A 21,871-nucleotide genomic window follows, 5' to 3' on the forward strand; every position below is an offset into this window, starting at 1 on the left:
CTGGTTTGGGGCCACACTGTGCTGAGACAGGGCTGCAGGTGCAGACCCCGGGCGGGTGGAAAGGCCCCCAGCCCTCAGCGTGGCCGTGCCCTGCCATTCGGGTACCCAGAGACAGGCAGCTCCCTGATGAGCACAGTGCTCACTGGGCCGTGGACACATCCCTCCTGAGGGCCACTAGGACCCAGTCATGGCCCCGCCTCCCAGGCCTCTGTCAGACACGCGCACAGGGGGCATGTGTGGAGGCTCACCCCAGTTACAGCCGGAAACCCCTAACAACACAGCACGTGGAGCTGGTTAAACCACCGGTACTGCGTTCAGATGATGGCTACACCAGCAGCCACTAAAAATCCAATCGTCAAATGAAAGATCGGGAAGTTGCTTGTGTGAAGGCTGAGGTGGAACACACGTGACTGGAAACCACTCCCGTGACAGGACTCCACTTTTCAAAGCTCAGTATGTGCAGACATACAAACACATCGAAACTTAACAGTAGTTATTTCTTGTGAGTGGTATTTATTTACACTTAACATCTTCTGCATTCTCAAAATTTTCTACAACGAACACTGCACACACTCCTGTGAGGAGAAAGAAACACACTACTAAGCTGTGCCCCTTCAGGAGAGCTGGGCGCACCCTTGGGCTCCAGGACCCGGGGCCGGTAGGACTCCCCATAATTTCAGGGGTTAGGGGACACGGCCAGGACAACTCACTGCGGCAGACAGTGTTTTGATGGCAGGGTGGACGCCTCTCGCCTAAGGCCGAGCGGCCCGCTGGGGCCCACCCCGACCCCACCGCGTGGCCCTGGGGGAACCTCGTCTGCAGAAGAACCCCGAGGGAGACGGAGGGGGCGGACGGGAGGGTGAGGACTCTGCGGGGCAGGACGGGGAGGCAGGGGCTGCAGGAACAGGAGCACACCCCTGGGCGGCCTCAGGCGGCAACAGTGCGGGTGGCGGGCCAGGAAGGGGGCCCACCACCCGCAGGAGGGCAGGACCCGCACGCCCTGGCAGCACAGACAGAGCGACCGCTGGGAACAGAACTGCCACGCGGGACACACACGCAAACAAAACGGCTAGTTACCTGGATGAGGTCTGGAAAATGGCCCGTCTTTAGCTTGTGTGACTCCAAAACATAAGAAAACCAAAATACTGGCCACAATACCTCTGCAAATAAAGAACAAACAGCCCCTCAGTGTGCGTCAGCGCAGGTCTGCATGGCTCCTGCCAGGCGGGAGACACCTCTGGGCGCCCACACAGTGACAGTCCCAACCCCCGCGGGGCAGGGCAGCTGGAAGCAGGCCCCAGGGGGCAGAGCCGCATGACCCGGCAGCAGGTGGGGCCAGCCGGCCGACTGGCCAGGCAGACGCTGTGGGAGAAGCCCTCTTGCTGGGGGCCGTGCACTGTGCCCAGGTCACTACCGTGACACCTGGGCTTCCCGGGTCAAGACGCCCAGTGCAGACCCACATAGACACCATCATAAGTTCAGTCGCTCTCTCCTAACTGGTCTCAGGTTCATTTCATTGTCAGTCCAGCCAGAAGAACGGCCCAGTTTAGTGAGCCAGCCAGGGGCCGGGGGAGGTGAGCGGCTCCCCAGCAGCCTTCCTGGCCTCCTCCTCCTCATGTTCTGCCGAAGTTTAGGGTCGAAAGGCCTCCCTCTGTCGTCTCAATTTAGATCGGCAGGGAAACACACCTGTGAGGCTGGCTTCTGGGGCGTGGCAACTCTCTCCGGGTCTAGGGGCACCTGCTGAGGCTGGGTGGCAGTGGCCTCCCACCAGGGACTGGGCGAGGTTTCTCCTTCCATCACCTTCTGCATCCCAGGGGCGTGGCTTCCCCTCTAGTCTCCACCCCCTGGAAGGTGCACCTACTGGGGTGCGCCTGGTGGCTCGCTGAACAGACCGGGGTCCGGGTGTCTCTTTCTGGCCATGCCAGCTCTGGCGGGAGTGTGTCATGAGAAACCTAGACCGTAAGGGCCTGTCGTCTCAACACACGTCACCTCACCGTCAGTGCCGGAACGACCCCATTCCAGGAGCGCCTGCGGCCAGAGGCGTCCCCTGTTTGGTGGAGCCTGGAGACCCCGTGTGCACGCCACCATCCAGCGGCCTGGGTGACGGAGGCTGCGCTGCGTCCCCCTGGGGCGTGAGCTTCTGGACCTCGAGCTGAGCCTGGGGGTGAGCTCTAGCCGTCTCCCAGGAAAGCTGCCTGGCTGAGGCTGCTGTTGGAGGCGAGAGATCCCTCCAGCACTGCCAGACAGACAGACAGGGATCCTCTGAACAGGAGAACCCTCCGACCCGGGAACCTGTGAGAGGGCTCTCACCATAACAGTGGTTTTATTGGCTCCCACAGGGAGACCCAATTATTTAAAAATAAATACAAAGAAATGTAACTGTGAGCCTCACAGAGAGAAATGGGCTCGGGAAGCCCCACGGAGTCTGTGGTCTCCGCTCCCCAGGTGCTGAGGAAACACCAGGTTAACTCACAAGAGAAAGGGGCAGGTATTGGCAGGAGCCAAAGACGGCAGACAGACAGGGCAGCCACGGCACCCCTCCCACAGGGCGGCCGTCAGAGGTCACAGACAGAGGGGGTCACCGAGTGGATGCTGGAGGGGTGCCAGCACAGGCTGCCACCCACCACCCCAAAGGCTGGGCCGGGGGCAGATCTGGGGGCCGAGCGAGTCTGCCCTGCTCCTGGGGTGAAGCGCAGCGAGACGCCCTGGGCCGGTCCACGAAGGGGAAGGTCGACAAGACCAGGGTCCTCAGCCTTTCTGCTGAAGCGTCAGGGCACAGACAAGGGGAAGCTGCAGGGCCCACAGAGCAGGGGGCGCCTGGGCGGCGGCCCCGAAACCCACGGAGGGGCCCCGACTCGGCTCGGGCTGGAGCAGAGGAGCGTGGACGGATGCAACGACGAGGAGACCTGGGGCGTTTTCAACGGGCTTCATGGGAGAAGCTGTGCCGTGTCGACCCGATTCTTGTTCGAGAACGGACGTGGTCTGGCTGGGGACAACGGTCCCACACAGAGTCGTAAAGCCAGAGCCGGCCACGCAGTCCTGATGACACGGGAGCTGGAAAAACATCTAAGTAGCTTCATCAAAGGTTCGTTGCAAAAAACTAGAGCTACGTTCAAGGAGTCAAAGGCGCCTGAAACAGAGGCCCTAGGCTGCCGTCGACCCCGCACTCCCCGGCCTCAGGGCACCAAGGGCCTCACCATAGTCTCCTAAACCCAGGCTTCCGCCCAGAGCCCAGCGAGAGGGGAGACGAGACTGCACTGTCCCCTCCTGCCCAGTGCTGACCGAGTGGTCCCTGACCCTTGCTCCCCAGGGGCGGCGGCTCCTGTGTGCCGGCGCCTGGCCCGAGACTGCCGTGGTCCCTTCCTCTGCCCGTCACCGGGGACCCCTGCAGGGGAGAGGGCTCTGCTCCCCCTTGGGCCCGAAGTACCTGCCGTCTGTTGGGGCTGAAACCTGGCGAGGCACAGGGGGAGGGGGTGGCGGCTTCCCGAGCAGACTGCAGACACCGGGGAAACCGGGAGCTGCAGACCCTGAGCCTCACAGGCACTGCTGGAGGACCCCTCCCGAAGCCGCCACGAAACCGTGGCCCGGGAGAGGACAGCCAGGGGCGCCAGGTCCGCCTGTGGCGTCCTGGAGCCTCAGCCCAGGTCTGGGGGAGGCAGAGCGTGTGCCTGTCTCACAGACCTTCCCGAAGGCAGGCGTGCGCCCCGGAGGCAGTCCAGGCCCACCTGCAGTCCGCAGACGCAGGAACATGGAGGCAGACTTCTCTCGAGAAGCCACAGGCTGCCGCTCGGGCTCCGGGACTCCCGTGCCAAGGGCAGGTACAAAGGCTGACCACTGGCCCCACACACGGCTTAGAAAACGCCTCAGCCACCCGAGGAGATGAGATCCCGCCCGGGCCCAGAGGCCCCATTTGCACCCATGCCGCCCCAGTGTGCCGCGGGGTGTTTTCTGCTCCGGAAGAGGCTACTCATTCGTAAGCGACCTCTGCTTATGGCTTAAACGAGCGAGCGTGTGAAGTTTCCAAAAACATGGCAAGGACAGACACGCACATGTCCAGGGCCGCCTGGGCAGGAGGCTTCCGCCGTCAGCTCCCGTGTGACCCTCTCACTCTCCCTGGGCTTCTCAGCTGAGTTCACGGTATCTGTGATCCAGATTTGCCAGCAGGAGAAGTAACTTTGGTGTGGTACCATTTTCGTAAGTAGCCCTGGCTAGCCTGGCTCAGTGGGTTGAGTGCTGGCCGGCAAACCAAAAAAGTCGCCAGTTCAATTCCCGGTCAGGGCACAGGGTTGTGGGTCAGATGCCTGGTTGGGGGCGTGAGAGAGGCGACCTATCAAAGTTTCTCCTGCACATCCATGTTTCTTTCCCTCTCTCCCTCCCTCCCCCTCTCTCTAGAGACAAATAAAAATAGAACTTTAAACAGCGACAAGTAACAACAATAGGGAACACAACTATGTTTACCAGAAAAATACGGAATGTTTTGGCTCAAAACACAGTGTGAGGTGTGGACCCGCACTCTTCATCCTGAGTGGGTCTGAGAACTCGGGACAAACTGGGAGGGGCGGGGAAGGCTGTGGGGAGCGTGAGGAAGGTTCCGAGCACGGTCCGCCGGCTCGGCCCCGCGGAGGGTTTCACCGGCGTCGCCGTCAGCAGCGCATGGAAGCGCGGCGTCCCCTCGCCCGCCGCGGAAGAGCGAAGCCTGCTCGCTGGCCCGCTGGTCCTCTTCCGAGAAGCTGCCGTGGAGCTTCCTCTCTCTGCGAGGGAAGCCGACACCCCGGGTTTTCCCAGGAGAACCTGCCGCACCCTCGGCCGCCTCTCCACGGAGAGCGCCAGCAGCAGCCGCGTTTGGAAGGTCCTGGCCGACCGGCAGGCAGAGGCGGCCGCAGCCAAACCTGAAGACAGGCCCACGCTGCTTCCTCGACAGACCGGGTGCCCGGCTGCTGTCCCGTGGCCGCCGCCTGCCTCTCAGTCAGTCAGGGCCGAAGACATGGCGACCTGGCTGCCGGGGGGCCAGGGGCACCGGTCAGCCCTGGTCTCCGGAGTCTGCGTGCCCTTGTCCTCGTGGGCGAAGCCAGACTTCACACGGAGGCTCAGCGCGGCACCAGCGCGGGCTGGCGGCTGCGAGCGCCAGTCCTGGGAGGGCTGGGTGGGCGCCGCCGCCGGGGAGAGGCTCCGAGAACACGCGTCTGCCCTCGGGGCGCACCCACCCCAGCCTGGGGGCGGGACACCGCCTCCCCAAGCTCAGCACCCAGCTCGGGCGCTGTCCTTCCCCCATGGCCGGCAGGCAGGCCAGGTCGGGAGAACTACAGAAAACTGGCCTCCGGCAGAGCAGGTGCTCACACGAGACTGGAGGGGCTGGCGAGCATCACCGGTTGTGTGACTGCTGCCCCGGAACACTGCTGGTTCTCTGACCTTTCTGTCTCCCGGACAGAAGGCAGGAAGTCCTCCTACATTAGCTGTGTTGGGAGCGATGCCGCGACACCCCTGTGAGCGGGATGGAAGCCCTGGTCTCCCGCCCCGAACGCTCCCAGGCTCCGAGCCGCTCCGCACGCACCGGCACTGCGTCAGCCCGGGCTCAGCGGGAGGCTGTCCTCCTGGAGACTGGGCACACTGCCGGGGCTCAGACGGGGAGGGGGGTCGCACCTGAGAGGGACACGCAGACAGCCGGGTGGGACGGCAGGGCTTTAAGGAGCTGTGTGGGAGACTGGTGACGGACAGGAACCAAGGAGGACCCTGGGAGGTGCCGGCCGGCGCCCCAGCAGCCTCGCCCGGTGAGCGGGCCAGGGTGCTCCTGGCAGGGTCAGGAGACTGGAGCTGTTGGGAGGACCCACATCCACAGGTGTCGCAGGCGAGGTCCTGGCCTTGGCCTTCCTGGCCCTGAGAGGTCCAGTTCAGTCTGGAAGCTCCTCGTGAAAAAGTCCAGCAAGGCAGATGTAGAAGAGCCCGCACGGGTGACGACGACCCTTGCCGCTCCTCCTCCTCTGCAGACGGCAGGCCACATGCACGGAAACCGGGCCATCGGCCACCAGCGGGAAACGCAGGGGTGGCCGCGGAGAGGGCGGTCTCGCTGCAGCAGGACACCACACAGCCCCGCTCGCGTCCTTCCGGCCTCGCTCCGGCCTGCAGGCTGCACTGGTCCCCGGGTCCCTGCGGCTCCGTCAACACCTGCCCGCGACTTGCCATGCTCCTGTCCCCTCCGGTCCCTCCCCCACCCCAGAGTCACTGAGAACTGACGCCGCCCTCTGCCCAAGGCTGCAAGAGCTGTGCCCGGGCCGCTGGACGCCCCCGCCAGGGCCCCTGGGGCAGACTCCGCGCCTCCGCCAGCACCGGACGCTCAAGCTGCAGGCAGGAGCACCTGCCAGTCACGCCGCCGCCCCCCGGACCTCCAGACGCGCCGAGACCAACGCCTGCACGTCCCCCCCGCCCCACGACCCACCTTCAGGACCCAGAGACCAGGAGTGTGTCAGCTGCGACCATCAGCCACGGTTTCTCCTGTTTCCGGAGAGGCCTCTGATTACTACTGCCTGACTCCATGCACCGGGGCCGAGCCTGGGGTGCCCACCTGCACCCCGCCTCCCGAAAGGAGACAGCTGCTCGACTGAACCGCTCGCACACGCGAGACTGGGTCCACGGGACACAGAATCCCTGCAGACCCAGCCCTGGGCTGCGGCACTTGCTTCCCAGGGGGCCTCGGGGGCGGGTGGGCGGGGCTCAGAACAGCTCCCCGAGGCCCCTCTGCACGGGGTTCTTTTGAGCGGAAGGCCGTCGAGGCCCTGTGGGCTCGAGAGAAACTTTCACCTCTCCCTCGAAAAATTTAAATTCATGGCCTTGCCCATTCTAAGAGCTACTACCAAAAATACCTTAAAAAACAACTCTATTTATTTATTTTTAGGTAGACAGGGAGGAAGAGCGGGAGGGAGGGAGAGAAACATCCATGTGTGGTTGCCTCTTGTGTGCCCCCCAATGAGGACCTGGCCCGCAGCCCAGGCATGTGTCCTGACCGGGAATTGAACCAGCAACCTTTCAGTTTGCAGGCTGGCACTCAGTCCACTGGGCCACACCAGCCAGGGCCAGAAATAACCAGTTTTCATGACCCGCCCACGGGGCAGGGCGAGCACCTGACTGTTGGTCGCCTGCGCATCCCCTCACCCGGCACTTTCCCCCAGAAGCCGCCGTCCCTCGCTGGGTCCTCAGCTCCGCACGGCCGTCCACCCCGAGTCCCCTGTGCATGCGCCCCTCTGGCAGGCAGCGCCCCACGCACACAGGGGGCTGCAGCCGGTTCTTCCTCCCGTCCCTCTGCCATCTCCCGCGGATCTGAGTCAGAGCAGCTGAAGGAACCTGGGAGGGTGGTCTGACCTGGCCGCCACCTGCCGAGGACGCCTCGGTCCTGCCAGGCTCTGGCAGCCGCGCGAGACGCTGCCGTTGGGACCCGTGTGCAGGCAGCTGTGAGTGTCCAGCCCAGACGCGCACCCAGGCGCGTGGCGTGGCCAGAGCGTGGCTCCCGGCAGTGGCCACGGGAGGGTCCTGCTTGTGGCCCCGCCAGTGCGGGGGGCAGGTGTTTTTAAGGGTTCCAGCGGGTGCGTGGGGTGTCTCAGCTTTAGTTTGCGTTTCCCTGACGACGAGTGTGCTCACTGGCCGTCCGAGCATCTTCTCGGGCGAAGCCGCCGCCCAGCTGCGCCGTCCGTCCCCCGCTGTGGAGTCCGGAGAGTTCTCCGAGTGTTCCGGGTACACGCCCCTTGTCAGGTATGTTCCAAAAACACCCGCCGGCAGCCTGCAGCCCGTCCTTCCCTCCTTGTCTCCACGGGCCCGGCCGCACTCCCGAGCACACGTCTCCACGCGGAATGTGGGACCGTCCCGACGTCACCGACAGGAGAACTGGTCACTGAAGGGCGTGGCCCCCGCACACGGCGGAGCAACCGGCAATGAGCCGCCAGGCCCTGCAGGCATCCAGGCGGGTGGAGGCGGCCACAAGACCTGGGGGCAGCCATGGTGGCTGACCGCACTGACCACACTGACCTCACCGACCTCAGGGCTCAGGGAAACGGCCTGCATCCCCGAGTGGCGGGCCGTGCGTCTGTGGGCGGTGCTCACTGCGCGCGGGTGCGACTGGGCGCAGCGGGTCGCAGGTCGAGAGGCGGACTCGGGAAGAAAGCTGACCCTGCTCCCCCGGGGTCACGGAGCTCACCAGGCCCACAACAAGAACAGCGGTCCACAGGCCACGGGTAAAAGCGCATGGAGAGCAATTTCCTGAATTTCCAACGTGTGCATTTATGGAGACAAGCACTGCCTGCACCCGAAATCTCTCCCCGAGAGTCGGAAGCTCCGAGGTAACAGGGTGCGCAGCCAGCAGGGTGCTGTCCCCAGAGCACCTGCACGGCCCCGGCGGAGGGGCTGGCGCCTGCAGGGGGAGGACTGACCCTCTGCGCTTGGGAGGGGCTCCCAGACCGCCCCTCGGGGGCCCACTCTAGCTGGGGGTCACCTTCTTCCCGGGACAACACGTGCCTGGTGATACAACCACTCACCTCTGCCCTCACTGCGCAGCCCCGTGGGGACAACCACCTCCAGGTGGCCAAGGGCCTCCTGGCCTCTCAGGCCTCCCCGCCCTGCTGTGCCACAGGCCCTCCACGCCGACGGGGAGCTGGGCAGAAGGGGACGCACTCAAACGGCACCCCTGGTCCCCTCCAGGCCCCAACAGGAGGGGCGTCACCAGCGTCACCAGGGACAGCCCAACAGGAAAGGGGTCGGGGGACCCATGCCAGCCAGCACCTTGGCCAGCAAGAAACTGCCGCCTCCCTGCAGCCAGTCCCCTTTCCTCCAGGGGGCCTCCCGGCAACCCCCCCTTTCTCCCCACGGACGATCACGCCTCCCTCCGCCTGCTCAACACTGTGGCTGGCTCGTCCCTGCTGGCAGTTCCCTGCTGCTCCCGAGGACACACGTTTTCTTCTGGCCCGACGACTGTCTGTTTCGTCTCTGCGGTCCACAGACCCAGCTGGGTGAACTCACAGGGAAGTCCAAGCTCTCCTCGGAAACCCCCCCACCCCCCGGCCAACGCGGGCTCCTGCCAGCAGCCTCTGCTTCTCCTGTACCCACGGGGCCCTGCTGCAGGGAGGCAGTCTGGGTGGGGGGGGCCCTGCCCACAGGCCCAGCCTGTACCCCACGGCCCATAGGCCAGCGGGCAGGGGGCAGCGCTGGGGAGAGGTGTGGACCTGGGGGCTGACACCCCGTGCTCGGGGGAGAAAGGCAGACCCAGCACAGCCGGCTGGGGGGGGTGGGAGAGGGGCAAAAACCCCACAGACAGTGGGGCCACAGCTCCAGGTGAGGACAAGGTGGAGGCTCCTCGAGGAGCAGACCCCCGGCAGCCATTCCCACCCAGGAGACCGGCTGGGGGATGGGGCCGGCGGGAGGTAGGCCAGCACCTGCCCGGACAGCAGGCCGAGCGCAGCTCGCTCCACACCCCCAGCAGGTGCGGAGACCCTCACTCCACAGAACCAGGGGCTGGCTCCCAAGGGGAAGCTTCGTGGCCCCAGCCCCACCCACCACAGCTGACCAGCGGCCCCCTGGCACTGCCCAGCCTCGAGGGCCTCCCCGGCCTCCGTCCCCCCCAGTGCCAGGCCCCTGCTGGCTTCCTCCTGCCATCCCACCAGAGCACGCGGGGCCCAGGCCCCAAGATCAGAAGAGCACTGGGGGTCTCGTGAGCCTGGCGGGGGTGCGGTGAGCCCACCCGGAGTGAGAACACCGCAGGAACGGGGTGTGGAACCAGCCCACCCTCCCACACATCCAGCCCAGAGCCCAGGGGATTCAGGCCACGGACGTGGGGCTGCAGCCCGTCTGTGGGAGACGCCCTTGAGAAGACCGCCCGCCCCTTCCCCCCCGAGCCGGTCTGCCGGACAGCTGCCCGGCATCCGAGAGCCGTTCGAGGGTCAGCATGGAGGAGGCAGCATCGGACGGTGCTCGCGGACGGGGGCCTCCCTGGTTGCAGACACCCCCGACACCCACACCCGCAGGCCGCGGCACCAGGCCCCACACCGAGAGGGGTCTGCTTGCTCTCTGTGCCCCTCCCCAGCACAGGGCCCATTCGCCCCCTGGCCTGTCCGTGACGACAGCAAAGGTGTCCTTTTCTGTGAGTGAGGATAGGGGCTGGCCGCCCCTGGGACTGGAGGGGGAGCTTTCACCCCACCCTGGACCTCGGGGGGCACAGGGGCTGCAGGCTGATTCCAGCGGCCCGTGGCCAGTGAGCTCGGGGATCGTGCCCGTGTGGCGAGGCCTGCACGCAAACCCAGGGCGGGTTCTGAGAGCTCCTGGGGCTGCTGGTGAGAGCACGTGGGGATGCAGGACAGCGGCACCCTTGGGTGCCCGGGAGCCCCTCGCGCCCGCCCCACTCCTCACCCCACGCCTCTCCTCCACCCGGCCACGCCCGAGAGCAAACGCTTCTCGGAGTTCCGAGGCCGCTCCGGCACATCTCCAAACCTGAGCAGGGGCCCAGGGACCCGGCTTGGGGCTGGCGGCCACAGCACCCGTGCGCATGCGGACCCCCAGTGGGCGTCTGAAGGGGGCGGGGAAGGGAGACTTGTGGGAGGAGCCCTTAGGCTGTAGAGTCTGATGCTGCCTCTGGGTGGGTGGTGCCGGACCGAGGCACCCTGAGCATGGGCACTGGCGGCCAATCCCCCGGCCCGGGGCCCCACCCCCGGAGCTGCTGGTGTGGGGGGTGTCTCAGGGGCCGAGGGAGAGGCCACGCGGGGGCGGCGCCGGGCCGGGCTGCTCACCTCTTGGTGTTGTAGGCCGTGTCCTGAGGCGTCTCCTCCAGCAGCGTCACGTAGCCGAGCACGCAGGTGAGGATGAAGAGCACGGTCAGGGTGTGCGCGCGCCTGCAACCCAAACACACAGCCCGTCAGGGAGCGCCGCCTCCGCGTGTCCGTCCGGGTAGACGCTTCCGACTGTGCAGGGCTCGGAGTCCAGCAGAGCACCCTCCAGACCCGAAGGGCAGGCGGGTGGGCGGGAGAGCGAGGGCGGGACTCGGGTCAGCGCGGCTGCGCGGAGGGAGCTGTACGACGGTCTCGGGCGGGCGGAAGGGCAGTGGCGCCAGGCGGCACCAGACGGCCGCCTCTCCCCCATGTGCGTCCTTTAAAGCACGCCTGGCCACGCGGAGGGCGCAGGGCCGTTCACCGTGGCCCTGGAGCTGCGCCCTGCACGCCAGACCCGGAGTAACCGCGCACGGCGTGGCGGAGCGCACGCAGAGGAAGGCGGGGCGGGGAAGAGCTCCCAGTGCGCAGGTGTGTCGAAGCGCACGCAAGGACCCAGACACCACCGCGCAGAGAGGCGGCTCCACGGACCCGGCTCTGCCGCACAGCGGGCGCAAAGGTGCGTCGCCGCAGGGTCTCAGGGGGCGGGCAGCCTCACTGGGGGGTGAGGGGCTCCAGCAGCCACCTGAGCGAAAGCTCACAGGACTGCGCACCCCAGGCTCAGGGTCACAGGATGGTCACTCAGAGAATACAACAAGCCCCAACAGGTCACTGGACAACCACTCTGGGGACAGGGTCAGGGCCCGGGACCACATGCTGGCAGGGTGCAGGGCAGGGTGCAGACCAGCGGAGCAGTCCCACAGGCCTCTGACGAGGCGGACCCCAGAGAGCGGGGCAGGAAGGAGCAGGCAGCACAGGCCCCTGGGGGGGCGACCCAGGGCGCACACAACCCCCAGCAGGTGGCCCGACAGTGTGCTGGGCTCCCAGGGGCACTGGGAGGGCAGCGTCCACCAGGGAAACAGATGACCTGTCTCAGGGCCTCGGCCACAGGACCGATGGCCACCCCTCCAGGAATGCCCTCGTGCCCAGGAGGTGTCTGTGACAGAACAGACGTGGTCTGGGCGCCCTGGGTGGGGGGAGGGAGACGGGGATGGCAGGGTCCAGGACGGATGGGGGCCGCTCGGAGCCACCAGCACGGCCGTGGTGGGCACGGCGTGTCCCTGCAGGGGCCACAGGACAGCGCCAGACCCCCGCCCTGTGTCCTTCACACCACTCTCCTCACACTCAGAGGTTTTCCGGTGGTTTCTCCAGACCAGGCCACGCAGCCGGGGCAGCTCTGGCCCCACATCTTCCCTCCGTCTTCAGGATATAAGGGTCACCTGAAAAGACAGACCCTGCCCCGTGTGTCCACGCCACCACTCAGGCATCCCCTCGGGGCCCTGGGAAGCAGAGACGAGGAACGGGGAGGACCCCCTCTGTCCCAGCCGGGCCGGAAGGGGACGGGGGCTGAGGGCTGGGGGAGGGCGGCAGCGCCCGTCCCGACCTCGGAGCAGAGCCGGGTGGTCCTGCAGGTGACACGAGTCGTCTTTGGGAAGGCCCCCTCCTCTGCTCAGCGGCAAAGCCTCTGGGAAGCGGTACTGGCAGACCACATCACTGATAAGTGGCTGACACCCAAAATATATGAAGAACTCGTGAAATTCAATAGCCAAAAACCCATCGGATTTAAAACGGCAGGAGACTCGAATAGCAGTTTTCCAAAGACGACCCAGAGACGGCCGGCGCACGCACGAGGGGACGCAAACCACGGCCGCCCGCGGAGCGCTCACACCGGTCAGGGTGGCCCCTGTCCGTCAGGGTGGCCCGACCGGCACACCCGCCAGCTGGGGTCGGCGAGGGTGGGGAGAGGGGCCCCTGCGCTGCTGGGGGGGCCTGCACACTGGGGCGCCATGTGGAGGCTCCTCGGAAAGTTAAAACGGAACTGCCCTCCGACCCGCGACCCCCGGCTCCTGGGCACCCACCCGAGGAGAAGCACCTGCTGGCAAACGCGCAGGCGCCCGCGCTCCAGGCAGCGCCGCGCACAGAAGCCGGGCCTCGGCCGAAACCCGGCCGCTTCCCGGTGCCACAGACCCACAGTGACCGGTCCCCCGGCCGTCGGAAAGGACGGAACCTCACATTCAACCACTCGAGGGACCCCGGGGGCACCGGCTGAGCGACACCAGTCAGTGGAGAAAGGCGAGTCCCCACCGACCGGCTGTGACCGGAACCCAGACGCCCCAGACGCCCGGGTTCCAGGGGCAGACAGACGGACGCTGCCGGAGGGGGGTGCGGGTGGGGGAGAGATGGGTGAGCACGGTCAAGGGTAAAGAAATAACCCCGGCTTCCCGACAACGCATTTTAAAACCCACTGCATACACTTTCTGTGCCGACGAGCAGGGGTGTGCAGACGCTGCCCTGGCCGGGGGCGTGGCTCCGCGGGCTGGGCGTCGCCCCACGGAGCTGAGGCTGCGGGTTCGATCCCCGTCGGGGCACCTGCCCGGTGGCGGTTCAGTCCCTGGTCGGGCGGCGCAGGAGGCAGCCCAGCGACGTTCCTCTCCCGGTCTCTCCCCCGCTTCCCTCTCTCTAAAGAATCAACAGGCAAGTATTTCCTCAACAACAGGCACCTCGTTCCGGCTCGGACCACCCTCCGCGCATTCACCGTCACAGCACTCCGGCCGGCAGAGAGGCAGCGTGGTCAGCCCGGTCTCCCCAGGCGGGGGGCTTGGGGGGGAATGCGGCGCCCACCAGACCTTGGCTGGCAGGGCAAGGCCGCGCCTGCGCCGTGAGCCTGGAGCCCCGCGCAGCGCCGGGACACGCAGCCGGTGGTGGCAGAGGAAGGCCCGGGCAGCGCGGCGCCGCCCCTGGCGCTCCCTCCGCGGCTCCCGTGAGGGCCCAGCTTGCAGCGTGGACACTTTTCCCTGGAGCGGACAGGCGGCACAGCGGGGAAATGAGGGTTCAGCACCAGCTTCGCAAGGCCCTGGACCTGTGGCCTTCAGCAACTCCGCTCCTCTCGTCCCTCGGACTGTCTTCCCCGTCTTTGAAATGGGGACAGAAATATCAACTTGCAAGTTTGGGGTGGAAAATAAAAATGTCCCTCTAGGTTGGTCCCACAGAGGGGGTCCCTGCCTCGCACACAGTGCATTTCCACGTGTGTGGCAGCCACGCGGGGGGAGGGGGGCGCTCAGCAGGCTGGGCAGGCAGACCCGCTCCCCGCTCCACCCTGGGCTCCAGTGGCCGACGGCTGACTCCCGGAGGCTTGGGTCCTGTGACTCGGGCAAATCCTGTGACTCCAGTCCCTGGGCCAGGGTGACGGCGCGAGGACAGCTGGCCCCCTGCCACGATGGATGGAAAACACCCGCCGTCGGCCGCTCCCAGCGAGGCCCACGCTCCCTGTGCTGAGTGGGTGGGGAGGCGGGCCTGCCAAGAGAAAACTCGAGGTGTGGCCGGGATGCCGAGCCCACGGCGGCACCTCAGCCGGGAGAGGCCAGACGCGAGGGCTGTCCCAGGCACGCAAGGGGCATCGTGGCCGTGATGCTGACCACAGGATGGAAAAGGCAACAGCTGGGCAGTCACGCTTCCCAGATGTGGGCAAGGCAGGCAAGCCCCTCGGCCGGTGACTGAGAAGGGTGTGCTCTGGAGCCTGGGCTTCTGGGTGCAGCACCCCACACCGCGGCAGCTCCCGGGGGGGCCAGCCACAGGCGGGCAAGAGGCCCCGAGATGCTCGCTGCAGGGCAGCATGTGAGGCTGAGCACCGGGCAGCCACCGCCCACACAGCACAGCCAGCGCCTGGGTCAGGAGGGACGAGGAAGGGTGGTGTGCAGTGGCTGTTCGATCGATCTGCAGGTGGCGAGTCACCGGCACTTCTACGGGACAGGGCACCAGGCCCCACAACACCCCCCCCAGACAGTTTTCACACGTGAGCAGACGCATCTGTGTGCATCTCCTCTGAGTCTATGGATGCTGACGTTGCCACCAGAGACCACAGTAGACGGAACCCCGTGGTCCTCATGCCCCCTTCAGGGGGGCCCAGTTTGTGGGAGCCCACGCCCTGTGGCTGACACGTAGTAACAGAAAGAGCCCCGACCCTCGTGTGTGGCCTCCACACCACCATCATGGGCCCAAACAACCCACCCTTCTTCGAAAAGGGAAATCTTAAAAGCCTGGTTTTGAACCGTGCAGAAGTTCCTTTGAGTGATTCCGGAACATAAGCTCATTCCACAAATACGTGTTTTCAGTCTTTATGTTAACTTTCTGTAACATTCATTTTTTAAAAAAAGATTTAATTATTTTTTAGAGACAGGAGAAGGGAGAGAGAAAGAAATGGAGAGAAACATCAACCAGCTGCCTCTCATGTGCCCCCACCAGGAACCTGGCCCACAACCCAGGTGTGTGCCCTGGCCGGGAATTGAACCGGTGACCTGTTGGTTTGTGGGGACAACACCCTGCATCCCTTCAGTGAACTCTGTGCCTCTTGCCAGAAGTGCTAGAACAGTCCCTGGCACCCAGTAGGGGCTCAGCCACAGTGATCCAGTACCTCCGGGTCTCCAGGGGTCATCAGGTGGTCTGTGAGAGGGTGGCACCTCCCTCCTGCAGCCCTGGGCTCTGCAGCTCTGGGCCACAGCCCTGTGGACACCCCACCCCTCTCTCCCCCCACTGGCTGCTCTGCACCCCGAGCAAATTACGTCCCCAGAGCTGGGCTCGGTGGCCACCCCCCTGCTGCAGCTGCTGGCATCCACAGGAGGGGAAGCCCAACACCCGCCTTCCTGTTGCATCTCTCCTGAGTCCGGCACAACCGGGCACCAGACGGCCTGGGCACAGCTCTCCTGACCTTTCTTCTGTGTGGCGCTGGCAGGTTCTCCCTGCTCCCTGGTCAGACCTCGGACGAGCCCCACCACGCGGGCCTCCTAGGGCTGCTGCCCCACGGCACCCCTTGCTGTGGCAGGGCTGCCTCCCCCGCGTGCTTTCAGGAAGCAGACACCACACGTATTCCCCCGTCCTCCAGGGCTCGCCCCGGGGATCAGAGGCCAGCACAGTCTGTCCTTCCGCCGGACAGGAACGGGCACCGACCAAAGAAAAGCATGAACCATGCTTTCCAGAGTACGCCACGGGCGTTGAGTGTCTTACAAGGGAGCAGAGAACCTCAGAAAGGTGAAGGGCCGGACCAAGGTCACGGAGCACGCAGGCGGAGCAGCACCCCTGGGACCTGCAGGTCCCGATCCCTCAAACGCACAAAAACCGCATGAAGACCACGAACTTTTCCAACAGAAGCGCGTGCCCCCACCCCCGACCCCACCGAGGAAGACCGGGGGACAGTTCGACCCCGAAGCTTGGCGGCATGGCTGGGACACACACCCACTCAGGTCCCGACCGGGCTAAGGAGCTCGCGCTGCGCAGCGGCAGCGCGGCGGGAGCACGTGACGGAGGGCAGAGGTGAGTTCTGGACAGGGAGGTCAGGAAAAGCCGGTCGCAGGTGCTGCGAGTCCAGTCCTCCAGGATGCGGGCGATGGGGGTGGAGATGCTGGGGACCACCGGGGGGCCGGTCCCGGAGTCCCTCGGTCACCCCCCTCCAGCCGGAGCTCCGACCGACGTGGCCACGCCCCCGCGACCCCAGCCGGACCCCCGCCGCCCGCCGCCACTCACCAGAAGAAGGTGTTGGTGCCGTCGTCGTAGACCTCGGACTCGGTGCTGCGGCGGCCCACGGGCGCACCGTCCGGCGGCTCCTCCAGCGAGGCCTTGCCCGCGGGTACCGGGGACCCGGGCCGCTGCCCCCCAGCGCCCCTGCGCTCTCCCCGCCGCATGGTGCCGCGGCCCCGAGCCTCTCCGCCCCGCGCCTTAACCTCACGCACAACGGGTCACCGCTGGCGCGCGGCTCGCCGGCGGGGTCTCCAGAGAACAGGGGCTGGGGGCGGCTAGGAAAGGGGGCGATGCATTGTGGGACGTGTAGTCCGTGCTCCTGGGCCGCGGGGCACGCTGGGCGTCGTAGTCCTGGACCTCACGGCTTTGAAGCGGTGCTTGCTGGGAAGGATGCCGCCCAGTTGCTAGGTAACCGGATCCGGCTGGTGAAGTGGAGCGGAGTGGTTCCGGAGCCGCCGGACTCAGGCGCTATTCCAGACCCGCCTCCCCAGGCGGCCTGACCCGAGTGCACCCCCAGCCCCGCCCGCGCTTTCCTGGAGCGCCTTCCTAGTGGACCCGCTGCTCCAGCCGCATGGCTCCCCAGCTGTTGCCTTGTCGGTGGTGCGGTCAGCGTCACGGCCACGATGCCCTTTGCGCGCCTGGGACAGCCCTCCCGTCTGGCCTCTCCCGGCCGAGGCGCCGCCGTGGGCTCGGCATCCCGGCCACACCTCGAGTTTTCTCTTGGCAGGCCCGCCTCCCCGCCCACTCGGCACAGGGAGCGTGGGCCTCGTTGGGAGCGACCGACGGCGGGTGTTTTCCATCCGTCGTGGCAGGGGGCCAGCTGTCCTCGCGCCGTCGCCCTGGCCCAGGGACTGGAGTCACAGGATTTGTCCGAGTCATAGGACCCAAGCCTCCGGGAGTGAGCCGTCAGCCGCCAGAAGCCGCGGGCAGCCGCGGACTCCAGCCGGCGGGGCGGGGCGGTCCGGCGGCCGGCGGTCGTTCTTCTGCGGGACGCTGGCGCACGAGAAGGGCGCAGACCTGCTCACGCGGGGGACGCAGTGTTTGGGTCGCGCACTAAGGTCCCTGCGCGCCGTGAGAAACAGCCAGACGGCGCGGCCCAGCGCAGTGACCACGTGACCCGCAGCCCCCCACCCCCACCCCCGGGGGTGTGTCCAAGAGACGGGAAAAGGCGCGCGCCGAACGCGTGCCTGCGCGTTCCCAGCAGGGTCGACCTCAGGAAGAAAACGGCCGCAAGTTGTCTCAGCCGCAGGGGGGCTTCATTCAGGGATCGCAGAGCAGACCGGGAGGGACGTCACCTCCTGGCAAAGGAGGGACCCGCGAATGGAAGTCCCTTGCAGGAAAGCGCGTGGCCGCCGTGTCCCGGTGCCCGTTGGGCTTGTTGGGCGAGGAGGAAGCCTTCCTCCGGCCGGCGTAGTCGAGACGCCTGTTGCTGGGAATTCAGGGCGTCTTCTCCTGTCGGGTCTGTAGGCGACGCCTCTTCCCATTGGGGTGTCCGGAGGGCCGCTCCTGCAGGCCTGCCGGCTCCATTGAAACGAGGCTGCTTTTTTCCGCTTTCGCAGCAGCATTATTCATGGCAGCCCAAAACAGGGACCGGGTGCTGTCCACCACCCATGAGTGGGCGCACGAAGGTGTGCGTCCATGCCGCGGGAAGTTACTTGGCCACAAAAGGAAGCGGCGACACAGGCTACAACACTCGCAAACTTGGAAAACACTGTGTAAGTGGAAGGAGCCGGCCACAGAAGACTGCGCAGGCTACGATCTGTTCCTGCGAAGTGTCCAGAACAGGCAAACGCGTGCAGACAGTGAGTGCACGAGCGGCGGCCAGGGCCTGTGGAAGGGACACGGGGAGTGCCTGCCAGAGGGCCCCGGGTTCCTTTCAGGGCCAGATGTTCTAAAACGGACCGCTGAGGGGGCACATATCTGTGCATACACTCGAAACTCATGAACTGTGCACTCCAAATGGGTAGATTGTATGTATAGCATGTGAATTACACATCCATCAAGCTGCTAAAACATACGTGTAAAAGAACGTTTGTGGGGACTCCCCGCCCTCCCGCCAGGCCTGCCCAGCATGGGGTGTGGCTGTGATGGGGCCCAGAGTCCCAGCCCTGATCACCACCTGGGGCTCTCGGCGGACGGCCAGGAAGCGCGGGCTCCAGGAGGTGGGGCCTTCTGGGGCCTGCTGCTGCCCTCTGCCTGCCCTTGGGCCCATTCCCTGCCCCGGGCTGCAGCGTCACGACCTTGGGTTGCCAGGGTGGTCCAGAGTGGCCTGGCAGCCAGCTTCCCTGGGGCCAGTCTCCAGTGTGTGCACGAGGGAGTGGCGGCGAGGCTGCAGAGCAGAGACGGAGGTGGACCCCGGCGTCCATCCCGAGGGCCACGGGGAGTCGCGATGAGGTCGGCGTCACCGGGCTGCACTGTGGGGGAACCAGCAGTCCCCATGTCCTGGGAAGTGACCCACGAGCAACAAGTGCCCAGAGCAAGCCAGCTCCTGGCCACCAGGTCTTTGCAGCAACACCCCTGCGGGCCTGAGCCATCCTTCAGGGCCCCTCTGCTCCCACCCCAGCTGCGCGGGCACTCAGGTTCTGGGCTCACTAGGCGCAATTGGGATCCATTCCTGGTTGTGGGTCTTTCTGCCAAACTGCACCCAGTGCCGTCCTCCCAAGCCAAAGCGGGGCCAAGGCGGCCTCTCCAGGGCACAGAGGCCCGGCAGGGCGACCTCGGTTCCCCTAGGGTATCTAGAGCGCCTGGGGTTTATTAAGGTCCTGCCGTCCTGGGGGCGGGGCCTGAGTGAGACGGACAGGGGCGGGGGTGGGGGGGGGGAGTGGGAGGTTTATTAAGGTCCTGCGGTTGTGGGCGGGGAGAGCCCTTGTTGGGCCGGAGGGACCAACTGGGATCACAGCCTGGCGCCCTCTACCTGGCACGCTGACCCCAGTTAATCGCCATGGAGCTCTGGCCTTGTGCTTGCGAGAGTCCCCAAGGCTTTACGAATGTCAACTGTAGTATCTTCACAATCCCTTGAGTCCTGTTCTCGTCTCTGCTTTAGAGACGGAAGGGTGGCGATCCCCGCGCCCAGCTCCTCCTCCCCTCCTGGATCCCAGAGCCTCTCTCCGGAACACCCCGCACTCCTACACCGACCCCCTCGCACTCCACAGGGAGCCCTCCACCTGCGGCTTTGCACTTGGGGCCTGGTGTCTGGGTCTCGCCTCTGCGGGCCCCTGTCCTGACCACTACCCTTTGCCCTGGCTGCAGCCCTGCTCACCCCTACCCTTCAGACACGCGTGGGTGGGCAGGGTCCACGGCAGAGTTTGGAGACTGGCGAGGGGGAGTGGCGTGGGCGCTGGAAGGCCTGTGGTTTGGGCTCAAGTGGTCGGGTGGCAGGTGAGAGGAGTTAGCAGAGAGCTTTGAGGGCACAGGGTGTGACTTGTGTGGAGGTCTGGGGGGAGGCGGGGGGGGGGCGGGGGCGGGGGAGGGCCGTCCACACAGCAGGCCTCACCGGCCCCACCTGGGGAAGGTCCGCAGAGGCCCTGACCTTCCTCTGCAGAGGGGACGAACGCCAGAAGCCCAAGGGCACCAGGGAGAGGCAAGGGCTCTAAAGGTGTCTGATTCTGGCCTCACTCAGGGTCGGGCTCACAGGGAGGACATGGCCTGGCCTCAGGTCCCAAGGTGTCCGTAGGCCTGCAGGACACATTCACGCTGCCAAATAGTGGGAATGCTCGCTAAACACGTCGGGCAGTCTGCAAATCTGTGAAGGAACCATGCCCGCAACTTCCACTGCCTTGGTAAGTGGGTAAAGGTGAATGTATCACGAGAAGCCCCACCCACCGCCGGCACGCCTGCCATCTGGGCGCTGGCTCCAGGCTGAGGGAGGACTGGGGACAGCAGGGCTGTCAGATCAGCCGGCTCTCTGCTCCCTAAGACAGGAAACAGGAACTGGTGAGACGTTAAGGCTGGAGGGAGACAGAAGTGTCTCTCAGGTGAGGACCTCAGCGGCCCGGTCCCCACCCTGGTGTGACAGGCGAGGACCTGCTTCCTGCAGACCCGAGGAGCAGAGGCCCAGCTGGGAGAGGGGTCTCCCCTGCAGGGGCCTGCAGCCAAAGAGGTGGCGGCGGGAGCCTGGGACCAGCCCAGAGATGACTCAGGAAGCCCCAATGCCCATGCAAGCTGCGGGGGGGCTGAGCGGACAGGGGGTGCTCGCTCTTGCCTGTGGGGTTTCCCCGGGGCACACCTGCAGGCTTGGTCGTCCGCACCTCCGCTGTGGGGCGGCCTCTGCCCCCAGTGGACAGGGTCTGAGGTGCCCCGGGGAAGCGGGAGGGGAGCCTGCCCCAGGTGGGCAGGGCTCTCTGGAGTTGGAGGAGGGAGGGGAGGGAGCAGGGTCCAGGGTCCACAGGGAAGAGCTGGAGAGCCACGTGGGCCGCCGAGACGGAAGACCGAAGTTCTCTGCGGCAGACAGGGCAGGCTCGGCCCTGCCCACGGCCGGGCCGCCGGGGCCACCCGCCTCCGTGGGGCCGCCCACACCGCGTGGGGGCTTCTTCGAGAGACACACTCGCGGCAGTAGAGTAAAGTTAGTAATAAAGTTTATGAAAGTGCCTTTTATAATGTGAGGACGTGAAAAAAGCAGCTAAAGGAAGAGAAGCTCCCCCTCACCGGCCGCCGTTCACATTAAGCCGCACCAACAGCCCGGGTCCAGGCTGCTCTCCCAGCGCATGCGTGCATCTTAGCTCGGGCGAGACCGGCACGGATCCGTGTTTGCAGCCCGCTTTCCACGGAGCGTGAGGCAAGCACTTCCCGGGCTCTCGCCCAGTCTTCGAAGGCCGGCGTGTCCACGGCTGCTCACTCCGCGCGAGGGGGGAGCGCCGGGCTCAGACGCTTCCCCAGGGCCGACCAGCGTCCATAGATGCCTTATTCCGGGACTTTTCCTTGGGGCAGTTAACTTTACAAAAAGTTAAATTACTGGACCAAAGTGTAAACAACTTTAAGGCTTTTGATCCTGACCGCTGAGTTGCTTTCCGAAAGGGCTCGTCCTGTTTCCTCTGCAGAGGGGCCTGGAGGAGACCTGCCCTCTTTTTCCATTCCTCCCCCACCTCCACGCAGCCGGCCTGTGCGCCGCGGGCCCCTCCCCCCGCCCCCTGCGCCCCAGGGCAGAGAGGCCGCAGGAGCTGACTCCAGAGCACCCCACCGCCCGGAAGGCGGGAGTGAGGGCGGTGTGTCCGCGGCAGTGCGGTTGGGGGGAGCGGAGAGTGAGGACGTGGGACGGGACCGGGAGGGCAGCGGTGCAGACGCCCTGGTCCCGCGGAACCGCAAACACAGACGCACCGGGCTGAGCTGCAGCCTGCGGGACCGGAGAGCGCAGGGGCTGGAGTGCAGCGTGGACCCGGAGGAGTTCCGACGAAGCTCCACCCCCCCCCCCACCCCCGCTGCCGTGTCCTGCGCTCGAACTCGGCGCGGGAGGCCCCCGGCCGGCGGCA

The 21,871-nt window shown here is 66.0% G+C and overlaps 2 protein-coding genes across 3 annotated transcripts in view; one reads left to right on the forward strand and one right to left on the reverse strand.

The window, feature by feature from the left end:
• RNH1 (ribonuclease/angiogenin inhibitor 1) overlaps positions 1–8,446 on the forward strand; it is a 31,014-nt gene extending 22,568 nt beyond the window's left edge. The window contains exon 11 of the mRNA XM_036029923.1: positions 8,428–8,446. The gene's annotated coding sequence lies outside the window, so the exon portion shown is untranslated. The remainder of the gene's footprint in view (positions 1–8,427) is intronic.
• The window catches only part of PTDSS2 (phosphatidylserine synthase 2), a 28,021-nt gene extending 11,313 nt beyond the window's left edge, over positions 1–16,708 (reverse strand). Inside the window, exons 1-3 of one of the 2 annotated variants that reach the window (XM_028515122.2) lie at positions 16,413–16,708; positions 10,761–10,862; positions 1,078–1,160 (exon numbers count right to left, since the gene is read on the reverse strand). In XM_028515122.2, coding sequence (XP_028370923.1) covers positions 1,078–1,160; positions 10,761–10,862; positions 16,413–16,570 — 343 coding nt within the window. In that variant the 5' untranslated portion in view covers positions 16,571–16,708. The remainder of the gene's footprint in view (positions 1–1,077; positions 1,161–10,760; positions 10,863–16,412) is intronic. The other variant, XM_036029924.1, reaches the window with a different exon arrangement.
• Between the last annotated feature and the right edge of the window lie 5,163 nt (positions 16,709–21,871).

Source organism: Phyllostomus discolor, chromosome 6 (assembly GCF_004126475.2).
Source record: "Phyllostomus discolor isolate MPI-MPIP mPhyDis1 chromosome 6, mPhyDis1.pri.v3, whole genome shotgun sequence".
In the NCBI taxonomy this organism is placed as follows: domain Eukaryota; kingdom Metazoa; phylum Chordata; class Mammalia; order Chiroptera; family Phyllostomidae; genus Phyllostomus; species Phyllostomus discolor.